This window comes from Epinephelus lanceolatus, chromosome 18, assembly GCF_041903045.1.
Source record: "Epinephelus lanceolatus isolate andai-2023 chromosome 18, ASM4190304v1, whole genome shotgun sequence".
In the NCBI taxonomy this organism is placed as follows: domain Eukaryota; kingdom Metazoa; phylum Chordata; class Actinopteri; order Perciformes; family Serranidae; genus Epinephelus; species Epinephelus lanceolatus.
The window spans coordinates 1,624,003-1,647,027 of NC_135751.1; the positions used below are offsets into that span (position 1 = coordinate 1,624,003).

General features: G+C 42.4%; 1 protein-coding gene across 1 annotated transcript in view; it reads left to right on the forward strand.

Moving 5' to 3' along the window:
- Positions 1-23,025, forward strand: part of prr12b (proline rich 12b) — a 104,356-nt gene that overhangs the window by 1,733 nt on the left and 79,598 nt on the right. The window contains exons 2-3 of the mRNA XM_078161418.1: positions 20,742-20,899; positions 22,770-22,931. Coding sequence (XP_078017544.1) covers positions 20,742-20,899; positions 22,770-22,931 — 320 coding nt within the window. The remainder of the gene's footprint in view (positions 1-20,741; positions 20,900-22,769; positions 22,932-23,025) is intronic.

The window sequence follows — 23,025 nt, forward strand, 5'->3', positions numbered from 1 at the left end:
ACGTTAGCTAGCTCCTCTTAGCTATGCTCCACGTTAGCGGTCGCCTTGACAACCACATCAGTCTTCCGTCAGACTCTCAAGGTTTCCATCTCTGGAAGCTCAGTGTAGGCTTCTTCTTCTTCTCTGTCAGGATTATTGCCTTATTTAAAAAAAAAAAAAAAATTAAAATAGAATGATGTTTTGTTTGTTCATAAAGATGGCAGGTGCACAATTGAGTTGTGTGCATGACACTTTTCTTTATACTAGAATCAGGATATACATTAGAATGAGGCTACAGAAGGGTTAAGTCAGGTCATTTTGATTGGTCTGAGATAACTAGGATGGACACACCAAAAATTAAAAAAAATCACTGGTCCCAGAACTTCCAGGGAAAGCCATATGGCATGTTGATTTCCTTTTTTGGTAATAAGAGTTATGCCACTAAATATTAACAATGATAATGGCTGTAGGATGTTTCATTTTAAGTAACTGTTTGACTTATAGCCTAATCAAAACTCGGTTCCATTTTATTTACAAAGCCCAATATCACAAATCCCAGTTTGCCTCAGAGGGCTTTACAGCATACAACATCCCCTCTTTCTTTTGGACCCTAACAGCGGATAAGGAAAACCTCCCCCCAAAAAACCTTTAACAGGGAAAAGAAATGGTAGAAATATCAGGAAGAGCAACTGAGGAGGGATCCCTCTTCCAGTACAAACAGACGTGCAGTAGATGTTGTGTGTACAGAACAGATCAACAAAAAAACATGTACAGTATGAAGAACGTGAAAATATGATACACTGGGGAGAAACAGAGAGAGATGCTCAGCAAACAGTAATAACAGCTACAATAACATTAATTTTAGTAATAATTATAGGCCTAATAATAATAATGGTATTAGTAGTATATATGTACATATTAAAATAGTATATGTGACAATAATAATCATATGTGTCCTATAATATGGTAGAGGTATGACTAATAATAAGATAAGAGTAGTAGTATGCATCAGGCAGGACCACAGCAGCAGCACAACCAAGACTCACGATCCAGGCACAGCTGCGATACGAGGGAACATGTGGAGCACAAAGGCTCTGGAGAAGAAGCCGAGTTAGTGACATGCAGTAATAGGACATGAATGTTAGCAAATGAAGAAGAACCAACTTTTCAGAATCTGAAAGCAAGACAGAGAGAGAAGGAGAATAAGGAAAATATTTTCACAATACACTTTACTTTTTATGGGAAAGGATTTTTAGTGAATATTTAATGCATTCAGGTAAAATGAGACAAGAATTTAAGCTCAAATGGGACATTCACCTTTAGTGAAACCAACACGCTTTTAGAAGAAGATATACTTTATTCATCCCAGATGGGAAATTCAAATTTTTTAACTCTGTTGTCATGTACACACAGGCCTGAAATACACACACAAAAACAGGACCCATACATGCATGAAATGGAGAGATTTCAGAGCAAGGGGGCTGCCCATGGACAGGCATCCAGAGCAGTTGGGGGTTAAGTGCCTTGCTCAAGGGCACTTTGGCAGTGCCCAGGAGGCCAACTGGCACCTCTCCAGCCACCAGTCCACACTCCATGCTTGGTCTGGATGGGGACTTTAACCGGCGACCCTCTGGTTCTCAAGCCAAGTCCCTATGGACTGAGCTGCTGCCTCCCCAACGGTAACAGTAGTACTACCAGCTGCCATAAAATCATGACCTATACTACTGTGCACCACCCTGTCAGATTACAGACATTTATAGTATTTTCGTCACTTAAAAAATATTAAAGATGATGCAGTGAGTCCATGTCAGCCATAATAGTCCAGAATTAACCACAATGGTTTGACAAGCACACACACACACACACACACACACACACACACACACACACGTCCATTGTAGACAATATATCACCAAGAAAACAGGCAGCAGAAGAACAGAGAGAACATTGCAGAGAAGTTGGACAATCTTTTTTAGAGAGTAGTCACAGGTTACATTGATGATTTGATAAATTAATGACTGAACTGATAAATTGATTTATCCATTTAAAAAACAAACAAACATGACAGGTCCATTTTACCCAAACATGTCATCATAGTTAGGTAAAGGTTCTTGATGTATTTGAAGGTCCAAAGTTTCTAAAATATTTTACTTGGCAACATATTTTCTTCATAGAAAACGCGGTAACACTTAAGGTACTCTTCAGAGTGATAGGCGGTTTTCTTGGTAATCTACCTAAAAGTGTCCCAGATTACCTGACTTCACCCTAGTTTTTATTGTCTCACCCTGCTCTGGTTGAAGGTGAGATCTGATGCTGTAGTTATATTCTTGCTTTCAGTAGTCCATGGTTTTCCTTCCCCAGCTCAGGTTGTAGTAAGCTAAAAGTTAACTGATGGCCTATGAGGTGGCTGTTGGATTTGCTCCAGGTATTCTGTCACTCAGCCCAACCTGAGCCAGTCACCAGCTCATTCCACTGCAACACTTTTTTCATTCGCATATAGGCTGATAATTATTATTGGATGCTATGTATTGTTTTAGAAATGAGGCCCCTGGTCCTCGTTAACACGTTCTGCCATGTTTCTACATTAGCTCAGAAAGGACCAACCAAACACTGGCTTTACAGAAGGCTGTTTGCGCTTTATGTTTTCATGTCAGCCACCATAGTTAGAGGCCCTTCTGTGATTAACCAAACAACGAAGGAAAAACACAGACTTTTAACTTAAAACTGCTTGAATTCCCCTCAGGGGGATTAATAAAGAATAAAAAATTAAATTAAAAATGTATTCAGTTTTGTTACCAGTTTTAATCATTGGGTCTGTTTGTTTTGGTGAGTAAGAAACCTCTGGGGATAATTCAGCTTCCGACAAAAACCTCCTGAACAATGAACACTTCAGGAATTCTTAGTAGGAGTTCACTTTGGCGCATGGGAGATGTTTCAGCTGGTTGTCATCTCCAGTCCTCACCACTAGATGCCACTAATTCCAACAAACTGCTTCTTCAAGTAGAATGTCTGAATAAAAATGTGCAGGAAAATAGAGTCTGGCTTTACCAGTATATGTAGGAAGTTCCATTTCTACATCCATTTTTGTCTAAATGTTAAAATTGTTGCATGAATTTGTATAACAGAAGGTAACTTTAGTCTTTCATCTCTCTTAAAACAGTCATGAAATGTAGATTCTTCCTTAGAATTTCTGCAGCTTACAGTGTGACTTGTGATACTAAGCCAGTCAAATGAGCTATTAAGAGGATAACAGAACTTTGGAAATGTGATGGTAAGGTTGGCGTGGCCTTAGGGCTGTGACACACCAAGCCAACAGTCAGGTGTCAGTCAATGGGGTGTCGTTGGTGAGTGTCTGTCGCCATAGTCGGGGGCCTTTGTAGCCAATTCAACATGCTAAATTGGAGACGGCACAGTCCCATCAGTGAATAAAATCCCTCTGTTTGGTAGCTTAGCTCAATGCACGAGAAAAGAAACAGAAGTGAGGAAAGTAAACCAGCAGGTTAAGTCAACAGGGAGTGAGACCACAACAAACATGTTCCATAAGGTCAGATTATTTTTCTTTCGACATTGAGCTCTTTAGCAGAAACATTTCCTGATGGTTTGTGCTATTGTTCACTGGGGCACAGACAGTAAATATGCTCTGTTCTCTCAACATTTGATTGTTGTTAATGTGCTAACAGGCTAACTAGCATCAGGACAGTCTTCCTGTTTTCCTTTTTGAATGACCATTACAGACGACTGCCGTTTGCTGGTGTGGAGAGCTATTTCCTCTCAAGCAGGTGCAGAACGTACGTGCTGGTTGGCCGTTGGCTGTAGTCTTTGAAGTGTGTTCATGTTAAACTTTTGGCCTGGGTCTGGCGATGTGAGGCAACGCAGCAGGTAGCTTTCATCGCTGCTAGTTCTCTGAAGTTGGTTTGGTGTGTCTGGGCCTTCAGGGTTTGAAAGATGTCTGAAAGGTTATTAGGAAACTAAAATGCAAAGTGCTGTAGCTTTGTTGTTTGTTCTAGAAGCTGAATACTGATACATTACTATTTTTATTTTGACATTTGGTTATATGCATTTCTCTGATAACTCTTCACACAGACAGCATAGCAGCAGTCCATTCTAGTGTTGTCACAGTACCAAAATTGGGACCCATGGTACAATACCAGTGAAAGTATCACGGTTCTGAGTTGTATCACGATATCACAGCAAAAATTAGGCAGATGTGCCTTTTGTCATTTATAAAAAGATAAATCACTTTTCTATAATACATCAATGATATTTCAATGGAATAAATTACTTATTGACTTATTCATAGTTCAAAAACAGCATCAATAAGTGATTAACATAGGGGGGATCAAAATAAAATAAATAGATAAAATAAAAATCAACCAGCCACCCTCCTCCTCTGATAAGTTAAGAACAGTCCCTTCAGTGCAGTGAGGTTTGTGGACCGTTACCTGCCACAAAGAGAGAAATATTAACGGCTCGTCTCTCCTCTGACACGTCACATACGTGTCGGCTCGGATGTTCAGGTACTTCTGGACAGTCATGACACCAACAAAGAGGAAATGATTGGACCTGGAGCCGGGCTTCTCGGTCGCCGGTAAACCGCATTATCTTGCGGTGGCCATGGCGCTCTGCCGTATTCCTAACCCACAACCGGCAGGATTCACCTTTCGTTTCTGCTGCTGGTTGAAATCTGTACTCGCACAGCGTGCTCCTGAATGATTTCTTTTGCTCGCACAAAACTATTTTTAGTCGCAAATGCGAGTAAAATGCTCACACCGTAGATCTCTGTGGAAAACAAATCACTGTAGCATATATAAACAAATCTAGCTTACAAGTTAAAATAAATAAATAATAACGTTCACTGCTTAAAGATACTCAATAGCTCAGCTAATACCTGAAATGTCACTGGAAAACAAACCACTGCAGCAGCATATTGAGTGCCAGAAGGCCAACATGCGCTGTTATTGGACGGCGCATGGACACTCACCCTCTTGCAATTGGACTTTGAACTTATCCCACAGTATTGGTACCGTGAGGTACCGCAGTACTACAGTACTCCAACATTATGGTATCATATGTACCTTGGTGTTTAAGTACTGCAGTCTACCGTTGTTACCAGTATACCGTGCAACACTAGTCTGTTCAGACTTGTGTGGGTATGTGGGTAACTTGTAATTGCTTTGACATGAAATGCATTTGATGACCTCATCTTAAAAAAATACACATATTGTGGTCTCACTCAACCTCAGCCACTCATTGTGCATGTGTACATTTTTCTGGTTAGGGCTGGGCAATAAAATGATACTATATCGATATTGTTATACAAGACCAGATATTGTCTTGGATTCTGGATATGGTAATAGTGTATGTGTTTCTGGTTTAAAGGCCGCACTACAGTAAAGTAATGTCATTTTCTGAACTTGCCAGACTATTGTAGCTCAGAGTTGGTAAGTAACTTTGTTTTTCCCCCTCCACTGTGGCTTGTTTGGATGAAAACTGGACAAATGCACAAAACTGATTGCTCATTAATGATCAGGATCAATACATGTATGTAAGTGGATGTTAAAGATAACTAGAATTTCATATTGTGTATTTTGGAATACACAACCCACAAAATTAATGAAGCATTCCCAGCAATTCTGGTAAACTTCTGCAACACATAAAGGATGTGTATTCCATAAAACCAATGCCTTGCTCAAGTTTTGTTACAGAGTGTTGTTTTACAGAGTTGCAAAATAAACACAACCTGTTGTAAAGCAGTTAGTGTTACAGTATTGAGGTCATATGTTAGTTTATTCATGTTGGGAGACAGATATTGTCAGATCTGATGTTACAACATATATGTAATGTTTAGTTTAGGATGTGAGATAAACTGCTGTGTTGAGTTTGCCTGAAATTAGACAGAATTGTCAGTTTGTTGCACACTATTTCCATCTTCAGTCTGACATTGCGTCGACTCTAACCAATTTCTGTGGGGGACGGGGGGACAGATGGGGGATTTTCCTGGACAATCACTGGAAACCGTTAGATCTGCCTGAGTTATTTTAAGTCCACACTAATGCATAGGCATGATAACATATCTGATTTGCCAGGGTTTTAAGAGTGGAACAGAATGAAGTAAAAACAAACTACAAAGTCAGGCAATATTGAGAAGACATGCCCCCCTCATAGATTTAAATAATACCTAGATACCAGATGCCAATATGGTGCCTAATCATGCCAGTGGAGTTGCCAGAAAAGTTTTCTAGCTCCTGGGTTTACTTCCGCAGTATGTGGCCCACTGAATATAGTAGTGTTTATTCTGCTGGCCACACCCACAAGTTCCCGCTGGCCTCATAGATTTTACATTGTGGCGATATCATGGCATGAGATTGATCCACAGTTTGGTGTGGCATGCAGTGATGCTAGCACTGCGCCAGACCGTCATGGTGAAGATGGGGTTGAGCCAGAAAGCAAAGCTTTCAGTTTACTGCTCCATCTTCATCCCAACCCTCACCTGTGGTCATGAGCTTTGTGACCGGAAGAATGAGATTGTGGATATAAGCTGCCGAAATTAGTTTCCTCCTGAGGGTGTCTGGGCTCAGCCTTAGAGATAGGGTGAGGAGCTCGGACATCCGGAAGGTGCTCATAGCGGAGCCACTGCCTCGTCGTGTCGAAAAGGGGTCATTTGAGGTGACTCAGGCATCTGATCAGTATCTTCCTGGGCGCCTCCCATTAGCGGTGTTCTGGGCACATCCAGCTGGTAGAAAGCTTCAAAGCAGATCCAGTGCTTAACAGTTGGAGGAATTAAACATCTCGTCTAACCCTGGAACACTTCGGGATCCCTCAGGAGGAGATGGAAAGCATTAAAGTATTGCTTTTGAGAGGGGACGTCTGGAGTACTTTGTTCAGCCTGTTGCCCCCGCAACCTGGCCCTGGATAAGCTAATGAAAATGGAATGGATGAATGATTTTGAGCTCCAAAGTTGCCTTGCCATTATGATCAACTTAGCATCTCAGTACATTGTTTTCTTCTGTTGGTTTTAGTTTCACTTTAAGTTTTGCATAGTTTGCACTTGGTTTTCTTTTGCAGGAGCCTTTTTGTCATGAGCCATTTTACAACCCTCTCTTCTGTTTTTCTTCCCTAACACAGAGTGAGTATGTTTTCTTCAAGCTGGTGGTGTCTCATGGCGCTGACAGAAAAGGAAATACTCTGCCACGAGGTCAGGCAAATGAGGAAGTCCCTCCCACTCAAATATCTGTAGAATTAATCAAAAACTTAAAAAAAACTTAAATATTGACTTCTAAATCTAAATGAATTGGAGCCAATACATATTTATATCCTCTGACAAACATACTGATTGAGGTCCTAAACTTAACTTGATCTTGGCAGGCCAACAGTAAATTTATGGGCTTTTTATAGAGCTTCTACTCATTACATATTACCCATTATTCCTTAAAGGTTTAGTACGCAGATCTGAAGGAACATAGTTAATGGTTGAGTCTCATTTCCAGGCCATCAAATACCGAGACTTTGGGCTGGTAGTCAGACCAAACCACCGACTAGAATTCTGTGCAAGACTGTTTTTTCAGTCCTACTCCTGCTGGATTCTGAACATTACCGCCTGCCCCTGCAACCCCTGGAAAGGGGCCGGGTGCCTCATTTGCGTCGTGAGAATTTATCACATATGTACAGTGGTCAGTAATGGTTTTAATAGTCATCTGCAAAAAAAATGCAGTTGTTTTAAGGTAACATTCCATAAATGGTTACTTTTTTATTATCTGTCAAACAAGAGACTGCCGCCTGTCGAGCCAGCTTCCAGTTGTGTCATTTAATAGTGCCGCTCTTCCAGTCCAAATGTTATCTGAAACCGATCAAACTCAGATAATGAAATGAGTCATTTACAGGGGTTGTGACACTCAAAACAAATTATCCACCATTTTGCAGCCACAAGAGTAGCAACAGCAGAGGCTACGGCAGTGCCCTATAGCCCTTTTTACTCACAGATGGCACCATAGGGCTGCTTTTTGGGTCCCTTCTTTATGTCTCCTTTGCATTTTTACACAGAACCAAACAACAGCAGCATCATGCAGTTACAGTGTGTGGTTTTAGACAGCTTGGCAGCATCGCAGAAGCAAAAGAGGCATGACAGTCATGACATGTAACACAACAGTGTCGGCGTCTAGTGTGACATATAACAGTTGTGTCAGCAGTGCTTTATAAACAATAACAATGGCATTACCATGGCAATAACAATAATTTACCATCTCTGTTATATGGTGGCTGATTTCGTCCTCTGCTCGGAATGTAAGAAGCTTCTGGGCCTGATTGTTTTCCCAATTTGTGGACATCGATGTTCTTCTTTGAGTTACCTGCTAACTGCTACTACCTACTTTTTAAATGTTCATAATTTCATGGTATTCTAATGAATCGCAGGTCCTGCAGTTTATTTTTGATTAGCAATGTAAACTGAAAGCTCCCATAAGATTTTTGGGACCCATATCGAAATGCAGTCCTCTACCACCAAGAGATTAAGTTTTTCATAAGGTCATTGTTTTCTTTTTGTTGTTGTTGCAGTTGTTTTTTTTTTGTTGTTTTTTTTTACAAAAAAAAAATGGTTTTATAAAGAAGGGACTTACTTATTCTATTATATAACACCTCATTAGATATAAAAATACCTCATTAAGAAAACCCTGACAGGAAAAGATGGAAAAAGTATATATACGCAATATACACTATGATGCACAAGTGATCAGTTACGCCAAGGAGAATGTGACGGAAAAAGAATATTTTTTTCCCACCTGAAAAGATAGAGATAACGAGGAACAACCAAGGATTGATTAAATGTCATATTTTTGGGAAAGCATGATGGAATTTTTGGAAATTCTGTTATGCTTTCAGTGAGAAAAATATACTGCTTAGCTGCTGCTCAGTTGGTTTTCCATGGTGATCCCCAGTAAGACAGGTCGGACTTGAAGCAGGAATGTCTATTCCCTTAAATGACATCCCTTAAATGACATACCATGGAACACATGGAGTGTTTCAAGCAATTGAAATTGGCAAACCAACTCCAGCTTCACTTGATCCATCACAACTAGTCAGATAACACATGGAGGTGAGCTCTTTGTAAAGAAAAATAGTTGCTTACAAACATTGTCTACCATTTTAGCTATTTTCCTTTCTTTTGGGTTATCAGAGTGCAATATACCCAGCATTCGTAACTGCAGTTTTTCCATCTAGGCATATGTCCTTTGCTAATGGAAGAATACTAACTTCTCTCCAATATAATTTTGCCTTTGCAATACAATCAGCCATCAAGTATGAGCCCTTCGAAGCAGCAGTGTTAACTGAGGTTGTCCTCAAGAGTACCATGTTTTTGCTCCAAGTTTCGAAGTAACTTTGGTGGCTTTATGAATCCATGCTTTAGGAAGTAGTCATGTTTTCAGTTTAAAGCTGTTTTTTAGGGGGCCAAGCACGAGGGGCCTCTGGGAACGCGTATGCAAGCACACGCGTTTCCTAGGACCAGCGGTGCTAGGAACCCTATTGTTTTTGTAAAGATTTTTATAGTTTTTTAGGGGGCCAAGCCCGAGGGGCGTTGGGGAATGCGTATGCAAGCAGGCACGTTTCCTAGGACCAGCGGTGCTAGGAACCCTATTGTTTTTGTAAAGATTTTTATAGTTTTTCTCTATTTTTATTCTTCCGTTGATAAAAGTGGTGCTGCAGGCTAAACCATGCAAGGGAGGGTGGTGCAATTTGGAGGGTTGGTCCAGACCCCTGCATGTACCTCAGACACAAAAAACTACATATGTCTGCCTGCAGGGGGTGCTATAACCAAGGCCAACGCGTTTTGGCCTATAACTCCCACACCGTATGTCGTACATTCAAAAATTTATATCCCCAGATTCCCTGAATAGAGCTGAATCACTTTGCAATTGGCCACGCTCACTTCCGCCTATAATTTTTTTCCCGCAAAATCACAAAAACGAAAACCTACTTTTTTGAACTCCTCCTTGGGATTTTGTCCGATCTGCGTGAAACTTGGCATGTACACTCTTCACCTGGACCTGATCTAAAGTTATCAAAAGAATTTTGTTCCGTCAAAAAATCCGCAAATCATTAATGAACAAATTTGTGTAGCTAGCTATAAAAATGTAAACTGTTGCATATCTCAGTCAAACTATCAACACCAAATCTCAGATCCTTAGTTTGCATGACACTGTGAAGGTATGAGCCGAATTTGGCGAATGTTGGCCACTAGGAGGCGCTACAAATATGGGAAGTTTATATCTCTTAAACGGCTACACCCATTTCTACGAAATTCGGTCAGTATGATGTAGGGCCATTCCTGAGGCCATATATTGAAGGTGGTCATGACTGGTCAATGTGGGCGTGGCTCATTATAGGATAAACAACAAACACTTACTACAGCTGAACTATTATGCTGAGGGCTGTGAAATTTATAGGGTACATATCGAATAGGACACAGATCTTCCATACCAAAAATTGTGCATATGCTCCACTAGGTGGTGCTATAATGGATGCAAACACGTTTTTGCGTGTAACTTCCACATTTTAAATGACACATTCATAAACATTATATCCATGTGTTCCCTGAATAGAGCTGGGATTTCTGACACAGGCCCCGCCCACTTCTGCTGCACATTCTCTTTGCTAATTCGCCACATGTCCAAAACCTATTTTTTCGAACTCCTCCCACAGTTTAAGCACCACCTGCATGAAACTTTGCACATATAATCTCCAGATGCGTCTGATCGAAAGTTATCAAAAGAATGTTGGCACTCCAAAAAATGCACTAGTTATAATCAAACTATTTTTTTGCTAGCTAAAAAACACATAGTGTTTCATATTTTGGTCAAAATAAATGCTTTCAACATCAAACTTAAGTCACTTGTTCCCGAGGTCATCAAGAGGCTCTGTGCCAAATTTGGTGCAAATGGGCCTATAGGTGTTGCTATAACAGATGCAAATGCAATTTTGTCTGTAACTTGCACATTTTAAAGAACACATTCATGGACATCAATGCAATGTATTTCCTAAATAGAGGTGGGTTTTCTGACATAGGCCCCGCCCACTTCTGCTGCAATTTTCCCTTGCTAAGTCACCACATATCCAAAACCTACTTTTTCGAACTACTCCTACGGTTTAAGCGCCATCTGTGTGAAACTTTGCACATAGAATCTCCAGATGTGTCTGATCAAAAGTTACCAAAAGAATTTTGGCACTCCAAAAAATGTGCTAGTTATAACCAAACAATCTTTTTTGCTAGCTAAAAAACACATATTGTTTCATATTTTGGTCAAAGTAAATGCTTTTAACATCAAACTTGATTCACTTGTTCTGGAGGTCATCCAGAGGCTCTATGCCAAATTTGGTGCAAAACGGCTAATGGGGGGCGCTAAAAACCCACAAACATCAAGTCTCAAGTACAAGATTTGAACAAAATTTGGTGAGTGTGATGTGGGGTCACTCCTGAGGCCGGACATAAAGTTAAGTAATAATTGGTCAAAGTGGGTGTGATTTATTACAATAAATCCAAATTGCCACACATTCAGCCTTTCACACTTCCGGTGCATTTCCCATTACAGCAAATACCGCGGCTCGGATGTCGGCCCGCGTCCCTGCGCTCGCCCTGAGCCTGTCGTGCTTCAGGGCCGACTTCCGTGGGCTCCGTGGGGCACGGGGGCCAAATTGCACGGGGAGGCTTGGCCCCCATTCATAACTGCTCGCAGTTATAGTTTTTCTTGTTTTGCCATCTTTATTGTCTTCCTCTTCATTTTGCTGTTTACATCCCCCCCAGTGCTAATGTTAGCACTGCTCTTTCCCATTTGCTAACCATGGTAAATGAACAACAACGGAGACATCCAGAGGGATTCACATCGTTGCAGGGGACTTTAATCAGGCATGTTTAAGAACTGTGCTGCCAGGTTTTGTCCAGTACGTGAACTGTGCAACCAGAGGTAATAACATCTTGGACCGAGTGGATTCAAACATCAAGGGCACTTATAAATCTGCTCCTCTCCCTCACCTCGGTCAATCAGATCATCTGTCACTGCTTCTGATGCCAGCACAACCCCCCTCTGGAGGAAAACTAGACCATACACTAGGACTATTACAACCTGGCCTGACAATGCCCTCCCCCAACTCCAAGACTGCTCTGACTGTTTGGGACTTATTCTCACACAGTGATGTGGGGAACATACAGAGACTGTCCTGCCGTACATCAAGCACTGTGTGGACAGTGTTACAGTTGTGAGAAACATCAGGTCCTTTCCCAATCAGAAACCATGGATGTCTGCAGAGGTTAAAAGAGTGCTGAAAAGGCTTGACTCTGCATTCCGGTCGGGGGACAAGGAGCAGTACAGCTTGGCGAGAGCAGATCTAAAGAGAGGCATCAGGGAAGCTAAGGAGGCTTACAAAAGGAGGGTGGAGGGCCACCTCACAGATAACAACACACGCAGGATGTGGCAGGGGATAAAGCATATCACGAACTATAAAGGCAGCTCCAACAACACTGTCAATATGGACGCCTCACTAGCGGAGCTGAACAACTTCTTTGCACGGTTTGAGGTTAAGAGAACTGCAACGGCCCAGTCTCCTCCACCTCCCTCCTCCTACACCCACCCTCCTACTGTGCAGGAACAGGAGGTGAGGCGTGTATTGAGATCAGTCAACCCGAGGAAAGCTGCTGATCCTAATGGGATACCAAGCAAGGTAATTCAAGCCTGCGCCAGTTAGCTTGCTGGGGTCTTCACTGAGATTTTTAACACCTCCCTGTCTCAGAACATCATACTTTCCTGCCTCAAATCTGCCATCATTGTTCCAGTGCCTAAAAAGACAGCCCCTGCAGGTGATTTGAACAACTACAGACCAGTGGCACCAGCATCAGTCATCGTGAAGTGCTTTGAGAGACTGGTCTCTCACTTCATCAAATCTTGTCTACCATCCTCCTTTGATCCCAACCAGTATGCTTATCGATCAAACAGGTCCACGGAGGATGCGATTTCCATGGCAACACATGCGGCGCTGAGTCACCTTGAGCAACGGGACACCTATGTGAGGATGCTGTTTATCAACTACAGCTCCGCCTTCAACACCATTCTCCCAGACATCTTGGTTAATAAACTGCTCCACCTAGGCCTCCCCTCTTCCATCTGCATGTGGATTACTGACTTCCTCACTAACCGGACACAGTACATCAGACTTGGCACACACCTCTCCTCTTCCACCATGCTCAGCACAGGTGCACCCCAAAGTTGTGTGCTGAGTCCACTGCTTTATTCACTGTACACCCATGACTGCACTCCAGCCCCCACCCGACAGACACCATTATCAAATTTGCGGATGACACGGTCGTGTTTGGATTTATATCAGGGGGAGATGAGACCAATTACAGAGACGAGATCCAGATACTGTCGAGGTGGTGCTGCACAAATAACCTGGAATTAAACACAACCAAAACAAAAGAGCTCATCCTGGATTTCAGGAGGAAAAACAAGGGGGATCCAACACCACTGTGGATTAATGGAGCACTTGTGGAGCAGGTCTAATCATTCAAGTACCTGGGGCTTCATATATCAAACAACATCTCCTGGGCCATCAACACCACTGAAATCACCAAAAAGGCACAGCAGCATCTCCACTTCCTTAGGTTGCTGAGGAGAAACAACTTGATAGAGAAGCTGCTTGTGTCTTTTTACCATTCAGCGATTGAGGGCATCATAACATACAACATTACAGTGTGGTACGCAGGCAGCACAACTGCAGAGAAAAAGACCCTTCAGCGGATCATGCGCTCAGCTGAAAAAATCGTCTGCCTGCTACCCTCCCTCAAGGACATACCCACTGCTCGCTACCTCAAAAGAGCCAACAACATCGCAACAGACTTCACACACCCTGGCCATAACCTGTTTCAGCTGCTGCCCTCAGGCAGACGCTACCGGTCCATTAAGACACACGTATCCAGATTCAGAAACAGTTTCTTCCCCCAGGCTATTACTGCACTAAACTCTCAATAAGCACTGAATATATGCATATTTTGCACATGGACTCACCCAACTGTATATTGCTGATTTGTACTTTGCACAAATTGCACTAAGGACTCTCTTTTCTATTATTTTTTATTATTGCTGATTTTAATAACTGATGTGTGATGTATGAATGACTGTTTTTATTTATGTGGAATGTTGAATGTGTGCACTTCTTGTGTCTATGCACCATTAGGAGTAGCATCTCCTATTTCGTTGTATATGGCATACAATGACAATAAAGACTTCTATTCTATTCTATTTGCTTTTTTCAGCAGCGCCAGTAAAAATTAGCATGAACTGAGGTTGGGACCACATGGATTAGAGAGGCCAAAGTATTGGAAAGATAGATTTATAGATCGACACTATATTACTCTACTACTTACTTTATTAATCCCAAAGGATATTTAGGATACACTTAGAGTGAAAGTAACACTAAAGAATAGAGGAACAGGAGAACATTTTCACACTGAATGTATGTACATTTCTCACAGATTTAGATAAGAAAAGATAATGGGAACCAGATGCATACATTTTTATCTACCATTAAGGTACATGGTAGTTCCTTGTACTATAAGTTTGGTTTGTAAGAATTAAATCTGATCTAAAGGTAGAACTACTTAAAGGGGCAAAAAGCGAAATCGTTTCACCGCTAGGTTTGCTGTTGTGCACTGCCTGTAGACCAAAACAAAGTGTGTCATGAGCCACTCCTCCCTCTACCTCTGCTCTCCACCCCCCACTCATCTAGCAGTTAGCGATGTCTCGGTCTCTGCTGTGTTTAGCTATTCCCCTGCCTACTTCAATGATGATGGTACCTGTAATAAATGTAATATATTTGCTGAGATTGAGGCGAGGCTCAGTGACTAGAGGAGCTGGTAGAAGTGCTCCATAGCTGTAAGTTACTCCAGTAGCCGGTGGCAGCCGACTCGGCTAGTGCTAACACTGGGAGCTAACACTAACATTCCTCCTCTTCTCCGTGAGTGAGAGCGATGTTTTAGCCTAGCGGGCAGCTGGCTCACAGGCTGCCCGCTAGGCTAAAACATCGCTTCAGGTTAAAGTGGGAAGAAGCAGTGGGTTTATCGGGCAGCTGAGTGAAGCTGGGTGAAGTGGACGCTGCGGAGAAAACACCGGAATGGGTTAATGTCTGGAGCTTGAGCAGCCCGCGAGCCCGCCAGGCTGCCCGCTAGGCTAAAACATCGCTCTCACTCACGGAGAAGAGTAGGAACGTTAGCGTTAGCTCCCGGTGTTAGCACTAGCCGGGATCCGGCGATGGCTCTAGCCAAGTCGGCTGCCACCGGCTACTGGAGTAACTTACAGCTATGGAGCGCTTCTACCAGCTCTTCTACTCACTGAGCCTCGCCTCCATCTCAGCAAATATATTACAAAAATGTAGCCTCGCGGGCTGCATGCCTGGCTCGCCAGTACAAGGCTAATTGAAAATGTTAGCTGGGCTGCCGGGCAAACTTACTCACTTAACACAACCGTAATGCCTGACCCATTGCTGGGACCGAGCCGCTAATAACTCAATCTCTAGACATTAACCCATCCCTGTGTTTCCTCCGCAGCCTCCACTTCACCCAGCTTCACTCAGCTGCCTGATAAACCTGCTGCTTCTTCCCACATTAACCTGAATAACAAACCAGGGCTCGGTGCTCCGGTTGGATCCAAACAGAGAGCCGGGGCTAGTTGGGAAGCTAGCGGAGGCTAACTGGCTGTGCTTCCCTCCAGTCATGCTGCGGCTAACGCCTCGCCAGCCGCTCTCAGCTAGCTCCGGATTGTTATTGAGGTTAAAGTGGGAGAGGCAGCAGATCTCTGGGGCAGCTGAGTGAAGTGGAGCCTGAGGAGGAAGCACCGGTTAGCCCCGGTTTCGTTCCACTCTCTGCCATTTCATTTCGAAAATACGCGCTACCATTGCTCACTGGCTGTAGCCTTTTATAGGGAGGGAGAATAACGCGCAGCCGGACCGGCTTGTAAACAGTGTGCTGGAGATCAACACAGAGAGAGGGTGTGTGAGGTCATGCTATACTCCAGATGAAATTACACCTCTAGTTCTTCACATAGCAATTTTTTAATTCCTTCAATCTAGAAATGATGAATTTAGCTTATTGCTCCTTTAAGGTAGCTGCCCCTCTGGGTGAAGCAAGGACAAAAAAACACTCACCCCCATGACACAGAGCCATGTTACATCATTGGTAGAGGGGTTTTTAGGTGGTTTTAAACCCAACAGGCAACATGCATTGGTGGGAAGTTAGTGGGAGATTATGTCCTTATCTCAGAAGTGGTTGGTCTGCCCGCACTGCCTTCTTCAATCTACACCCTCCCAGGCCAAGCTTGTGAATGATTCTGTCTTTATGTCATGGGGGTCAGCAGGTAGACACAAGAAATTCTCATGTTTAAGACTCAAGATAGTTGTGTGTTTGCAGAGGTAGCCATGTGAAGGTTAAAAATACAGTGCATTGACAATAAGAGACTATATCCATTAAAGACCCCCTCTAGGCCTGGGATGATCAGCGATCAAATTGTATATTGGTGATTGGAGGGTTGCCAGGCGATTTGCTGGATATCAAGACGATTTTGGAAAAAAAACAAAAAAAAACAACCGTGCATTAAGAGATGTTTTTTGGGGAAATACATGACTGTCAGAGAAGCCCCGTTTACAAACAGGCCTACAATCCATCTCCTCTCCTCTCCTCTCCTCTCTCTCTTCTCAGTGGAGGGTGCCCTGTCAGCCTTGCGCTCACAGTGATAGGTCGCATCTCTTTGATCCAAAGTGACACAGCCCATTTGCTCATGCTTCCCGGTCGTTCAATAGAGTAATTGCAAATAAATATTGTTTTAATGTGTAACTATTGAAATGTTCACAAGGGCTTTCATAAAATCCTACAATGTTGCGGCACTGCCGCCTTTGCAGGTTAAAAGTTAATGACAGCGACTTGAAGTGAGGAGGAGCAACACGTCTCCGGCTGCGCAGCAGTACCTCCTCACAAGCTGGAGACGCTCACTTTTGCATGTGATGCAAAATATTAAAATAACGTCATTGTAACACAAAAAATCTAAAAATGCGGTGGTAGGCCTAGGCTATAGCCTATACCAACCCCCCCCTTGGCGATTTAATGGTGTATTGGCAATCTAGAGCAATGACAATCCACAATATGAAATTTAGAGGCAATCGCACAGCCCTAACCCCCTCTGGTCAAAAGTGTTTAATGCTTGTAGGTGATGTTGACCTGTGACTGTGCAGACTGGATGTGTATAGAATATTTTACATTTCTCTGCTGAAGGAGGAAAGTTTCTATGTGCTCACCTTAACTCAGAGTATAAGTTGACGTGCCAGCAGGATTTTATGACTTCACAACTAGTTTGGCGACGATCGTGAACCTGTATGCAACTTACACAAGTGAGATATGGATGTATACACTGAGAACGGGCATGTGTAGTGGTTAGAGCACTCGTCTTCCATGCAGAAGGTCCAGGGTTTGAATCCTGCTGGGGTCGACGTCAGTAAAGGCATGCGGTCGCAAGAGGTTCCCATCGCCGAATCAAACAGGATCAGATTCCTTAAGGAGGCTTCAGGACAAGACAGTAACTCTGGAATCTGAGCCAAGTCCTCAACGAGGGTGTGTCCCAAGCCTGTTGTAGATGGGAGGTGCCAGACGTAATTGCGGATTCATCACACTGAGAATGGACTTTTCAGTGACACATCCTGTAACAAAAGGGGCAGAAGGAATAGATGTAATCTTATGCCTGGTACACACTACACAATATCAGCCCGATTCTAGCCCGACGCGGCGACGTACGGTGTCGGCATGGATTGTGAACGACAATGATTGTTGTACACGATAATCCATCGTTTCATCTCGTTTAGTGTGTCATAGTTAACGACAACAGACGCCATGTCTGGGACGCCTCAGTCTAGCATGTTTTATTTTCTTTTTGTCGTTCATGACTGCTCCTGTCACAGCCGTCACTTTGACCAATAGGAACACAGAGCGATTTGCTGCCATGGACACAATATGTATGACAACAACACCCCAGCCTTTTTGATGTTTCCTCTAGGGATGTTACCACACAGAATAAAACGGGAAAAATTATGGTGTGAAACAGCAGAAGCACTTTATCAACCTGGTGAGTACTGCTATTAGTATCAAGCTAGCAAACAATGTTATCTTATTATATAATGACGAAAACTCTGAGTGTGTCTGTTCCACGTTTTTCGCCTCACTGACAACTCTAATTGGCAACTGGGTGGCGCTATAACAACAGAAAAATACATAAAAATGGCTAAAATGCGACTGATTGCTGTGGCTCCCCCTGTGGCCGAATGTTGAGCGTCTTTTTTTTTTTTTAATTTTTGGTATGACTAAGTCATGGTATGTAATGCTGCTGCAACAAGAGCTAGCTGCACCTTTCCCATGTGAACTACCAGCGCGCCCCACTTTTAAGTCAATACAACATATAAACACTTTAACTATCTGCCTTTCAACGTGCTACCTCAACTACTAATGTACAGTTTTAGCCCACTAACTATCCCACTATTGGCAATGGTACTACTGTACTTTCAATAAAGCAATCATACTATCAAATTCACAAAAACTCTGTCTGAATACATTGCTCTTCTTAACGGGTTCAGCTGACTATTTAATCTGCAATTTCCTATGACCTGTATCCCAAACACACACTATGTGAATCTGTACGTGGGCAACTGTGCACTCAGTGAGTATGGACTAGTTTCTTCATAATGGAGATGGACATAAAGTAAGAAAATTAAAAAATAGGGGTGGGGCTTTTACTAACCACAACTGCAGAGGCTACCAGCTTCATTTGAAACAGGCTACATTATAAACGGGCCGTTATTTATTATTCCCTCTGTATTTTTATATTTTTACTTTTTATCCGCTCCCGTTTGCCTTGATAAAGTTAATGCATCACACCATCATTTCAAACTCAACACTTCCTGTATCTGTTTCAAATTAAAAGCCCATTATAACTTCGGTTGAGAGAATCCCTTCATTTTCCAAATAGGCTTTTATTATGAAACATTTGTGGGAACTTGTGGAGGATTCAGTGACTTGTGTGTTTGCGTATGGTACTTCAAATGTAGCTCCTGGATCTCGTGGCGCTTTTTCACATTACTACAACATAGTGTTGTCACGATACCAAAATCTTTGTTTTGGTACCCATACCAGTATGAATTTCGATACTTTTCGATACATTTTACGGTACTTTTCCTAAGGAATAGTCCTTTTGGATACAAACCTTTAGAACAATAAATAGTAGGGGTGTAACGGTAACAAAAAAATCATGGTTCGGTAAGTACCTCGGTACGAACATCACAGTTTGGTAACTCAAATGTTCCACCACGTTTGTGTTGTCTCGTGTTGTCTCCCTTTTGTGATTCAGACTTTCTCTTGTCTTTTTTCACGTGCGCCAGCTACAAATGTTGATACAGGTGTTGTCATACACACCACTTGCGCAATCTGTGCTCCAATAGGAGCAAGAAAGGCATTTGTGTGCATAAATGAGTAAAATAAATTAACTAAATTAATGAATTGAATCAATTTCAAAGTACCGGTATTTTCCAAATGCAGTATAGTACCATTTGGAATACTCTAGTACCGCGGTACTATTTTAGTACCGGTATACCGTGCAACACTACTACTACTAACATGTCGGCTGGCATATGAACATGAACTGATGACCTCTGACTAAGTGACTTATTTTATGGGTATTTCATATTATATTCAATGCACAGAAAGATGGCGGCAAAGTCACAACAAAGTTGCAGCGCCTCTTGGCTTTGGATGTAGCATTCCTAATCGCATTGTATATTCTTTGTGCAATGACAATAAAGGCTTTCTATTTCTACTCTATTTCTATTTCTAACAATAACAGTACATGACATACACATAACATAAGAGTGATCTGGATGAATTTTGAGCAGATTATTTCCTGTGCATATTTCATCAGAAATAGGTTTTCCTGGTATTTTTAGGAACTATTTACATAATTCTGGTTGGACCATGTATTTTTTTTAACAGGCATACATACTTAATAGGCTTTTTTTTCTGACAAAGTCAGTGTTTTCTTCTCCCTGACGTTTGGCCATTATTCTGTTAGCCTTTTGGCTGTTGTAACTGTGTACTTTTCTTACGCAGGACGAGGCTGTTTAGCAGAAAGTGAGGGCTCTGTAAATGTAGTATGTTATCAGGTCGTCACTGTGCCCTTATCCTGTGAGATTTTTATTAATAAGTTTATATCTTTAATGATAATCTTAATGATAAAGACAAGTTTTCTGACACCCTTTAAAATGAAGAGGGCCTTGCCACCGTCTGTGAAGCTTATGCGCTCCCCTTGTGGGGGTCGGGACCCCCAGGTTGGGAACCAGTGTCATAAGGCGTGTATCAAGGGGACTTTGGCTGACTTGAGGCATCCATGTTTATTTGCACATATTAGTTGTATTGTAAATAAGACTTGGATTCTGATGTTGTTGGAAACTGGTAGTTATGGTAAGTTAAAAATGGCATGAAGTTAGTATTTCCAACAACAGTTCTGTGAGCTGTAGTTAGAATTAGAATCTTGTATTTGGCATTGTTGATAGACATTGTGGAGTGTGGATGCTCTAAACAGGTAAATGGACTATTAAATTCTAAGTCCAACAATGTGACTTGTCCCGTGAAAGACAGCAGACTTGTTGTAAATAAGGGCCTGTGTAAAAGTCAAACCTAATAACCATGTGTTCCTCAGCCTCGTGTATGGGAGCTCCAGGTCGTCCCACCCAGACTCAGAGCTGCTCCACAGGCAAACCTATGGCACCCCTCACCCCCTCCAGGGCTATGCAACCAACCACCACCCAGGAAGCTCCAGACAGGGTGGAGCATGGGGGGCTGCTGGACGCTCACTTGGTAAGGATTCACTGGATTGTTTATCTGTAGAAATTCTAATCTAGAAATACTGGATTTTTCCTTTTTACTGCACAGTCTTTATTAATATTGAACGTGTCGCATGTCCAAATTGCACCAATTTCAAAAAGGCACAACCTTGGCAATAAACCCGCCAAGTGTGAAGTGTGAAGTAGATTGGGTGAACAGTTCCCGAAATATTCAAAGGACACACTGAAGGACAGACAGAGATTTCTTGTCTTATAGTTAGATTAGATATTCATGAATTGATATGCTTGATAAGTTACAAAAAAGGTTTTAACTCAGTTAACCTGGTTTCTCTCTTGCTGTTTTTATTCTGAGACAAGCCATTGTCAAAATGGGCAGAATGTCTTGGAGATCTCTCATAGCTTTTCTCATTGATAACTTTAACTACCATTACATTCTCAGTATGGTAACATTGATAAACAATATGCAAGCTTGTACTTATTTAATTGATAGGTAATGTAATGTAATGTAATGTACCAAAACAACCATGGTGCAGTGCTACATCTTGTGTGTAGAGTGTGAGTGTTTGAGGTGCACCTCCTGTTTTGCTCATATATACTGAGTGCTGTGGTGCCATGTGCCAAACATTTGGTTACAGTGGAATATAAATTAAGGGTAGGGTGATTAATCACTTATCTCTCAACTACTTGGATAACTTATCTCATACCTATTACACAGCTGTGCAAATCACAGTGTTGCATGATTCACCAAATCAGAAGAGACATAAGTCGTCTGTCCAAATTGGAAAATCACACTGTCTGGATGGTGCAGAGAGGCAGGATGTAATGCATGGTTTCTCTGTATAAAACCTTTAGGCCCGTTTCCACTGAAGAAGTTCCTGGTACTATTTGGGGGGCAGGAACTAATACAGGAACGTCCTCTCGTTTGGCCCTCTCAACCGCCGTGTCTTCACTGAGAGAGCGGAGTACGAGGAGGGTTCCTGTAAAGTTACGGGCTCTGGATGTGACATAATCGTTGCGTGACCATTTACCGGGGCGACGTAGGGACGCCGTTAGCTGATAGCCCTTAGTGGTGTCTGTAATAACTCACTAAATGGCCCGTGAAAAAAAATATTTTTTCCAGCGGATGTCTTAGTTACAACATGATTGAGCTAACTGGAGTAGTTTCATGTTGTATCCGACAACGGGAGGCTTTTAACAGATGACGTCCTGATATTAGCCTGCTGTTAGCTGTCCCTGTCAGCTGCAGCCACTGATGCTTTCTAGACATCGTGATTTCCCATAACTGAATAAATACCACACATAGCAACACAAAACTGCTTTGCTAGCTCAATCATGTTGTAACTAAGATATCCGCTGGAAGGAATATTTTTTTCACGGGCGGAGGAAGCTATATGAACGAGCTAATCCTCGTCTGCTGAGTTTTAAAAATGCCGGCTATTTTGTTGCTTTCTGTTGTCGTCACATCCCTTCTTGAGTTTATCCAATCAGCACCAAGTAATCCCCAAGCTCCAGCCGGGAGTCTTTCGGGGCCGTTCTGAGTACCTACCCCGAGGCAGGGACTTGTTTAGCCCCTGTAAAAGTTCCGGAACTCTGTCCTTCGGGGGTGGTTCCTGCGGTGGAGACACGCACCAACGGCCCCGGCCCCGTAAAATTACCCCGAAGTTCCTGCGGTGGAAACGGGCCTTTTGTGCTCTGTGCTCAGCACAGTGCTCTACATGGTAATTGTGACTCTGTTGTATGCCTCTTGTCTCAATAAAAGTAGTGCAATAAAAACAGAAAGAAAAGTTTGAGAGAAAAAAGTTTTATTAATCGGTTTATGATATGATGGCATGATCTATGGTGTTATTTATATGAATTAAGTGAGATTTGTGGTTTGTTACCAGGCTTGTCAGGGCTGTTTGATGCCAGTCTCCACCATGCCAGCCCCTCTGGTCCTGACCCCTCCGTCATGAATCTGATTTCAGCTCTAGAATCGCGGGGTCCACAGCCACCACCATCTGCTTCTTCCCTCCTCTCTCAGTTTCGCACTCCCTCTTGGCAGACTGGTGAGTGTCAGGCTGTTAGGGTAATGCCATGGCATGATCACTGTGTAAAAAGGGCTTTAAGCTGAAATTTTGCTAATTTGTTAAATTTGAATAG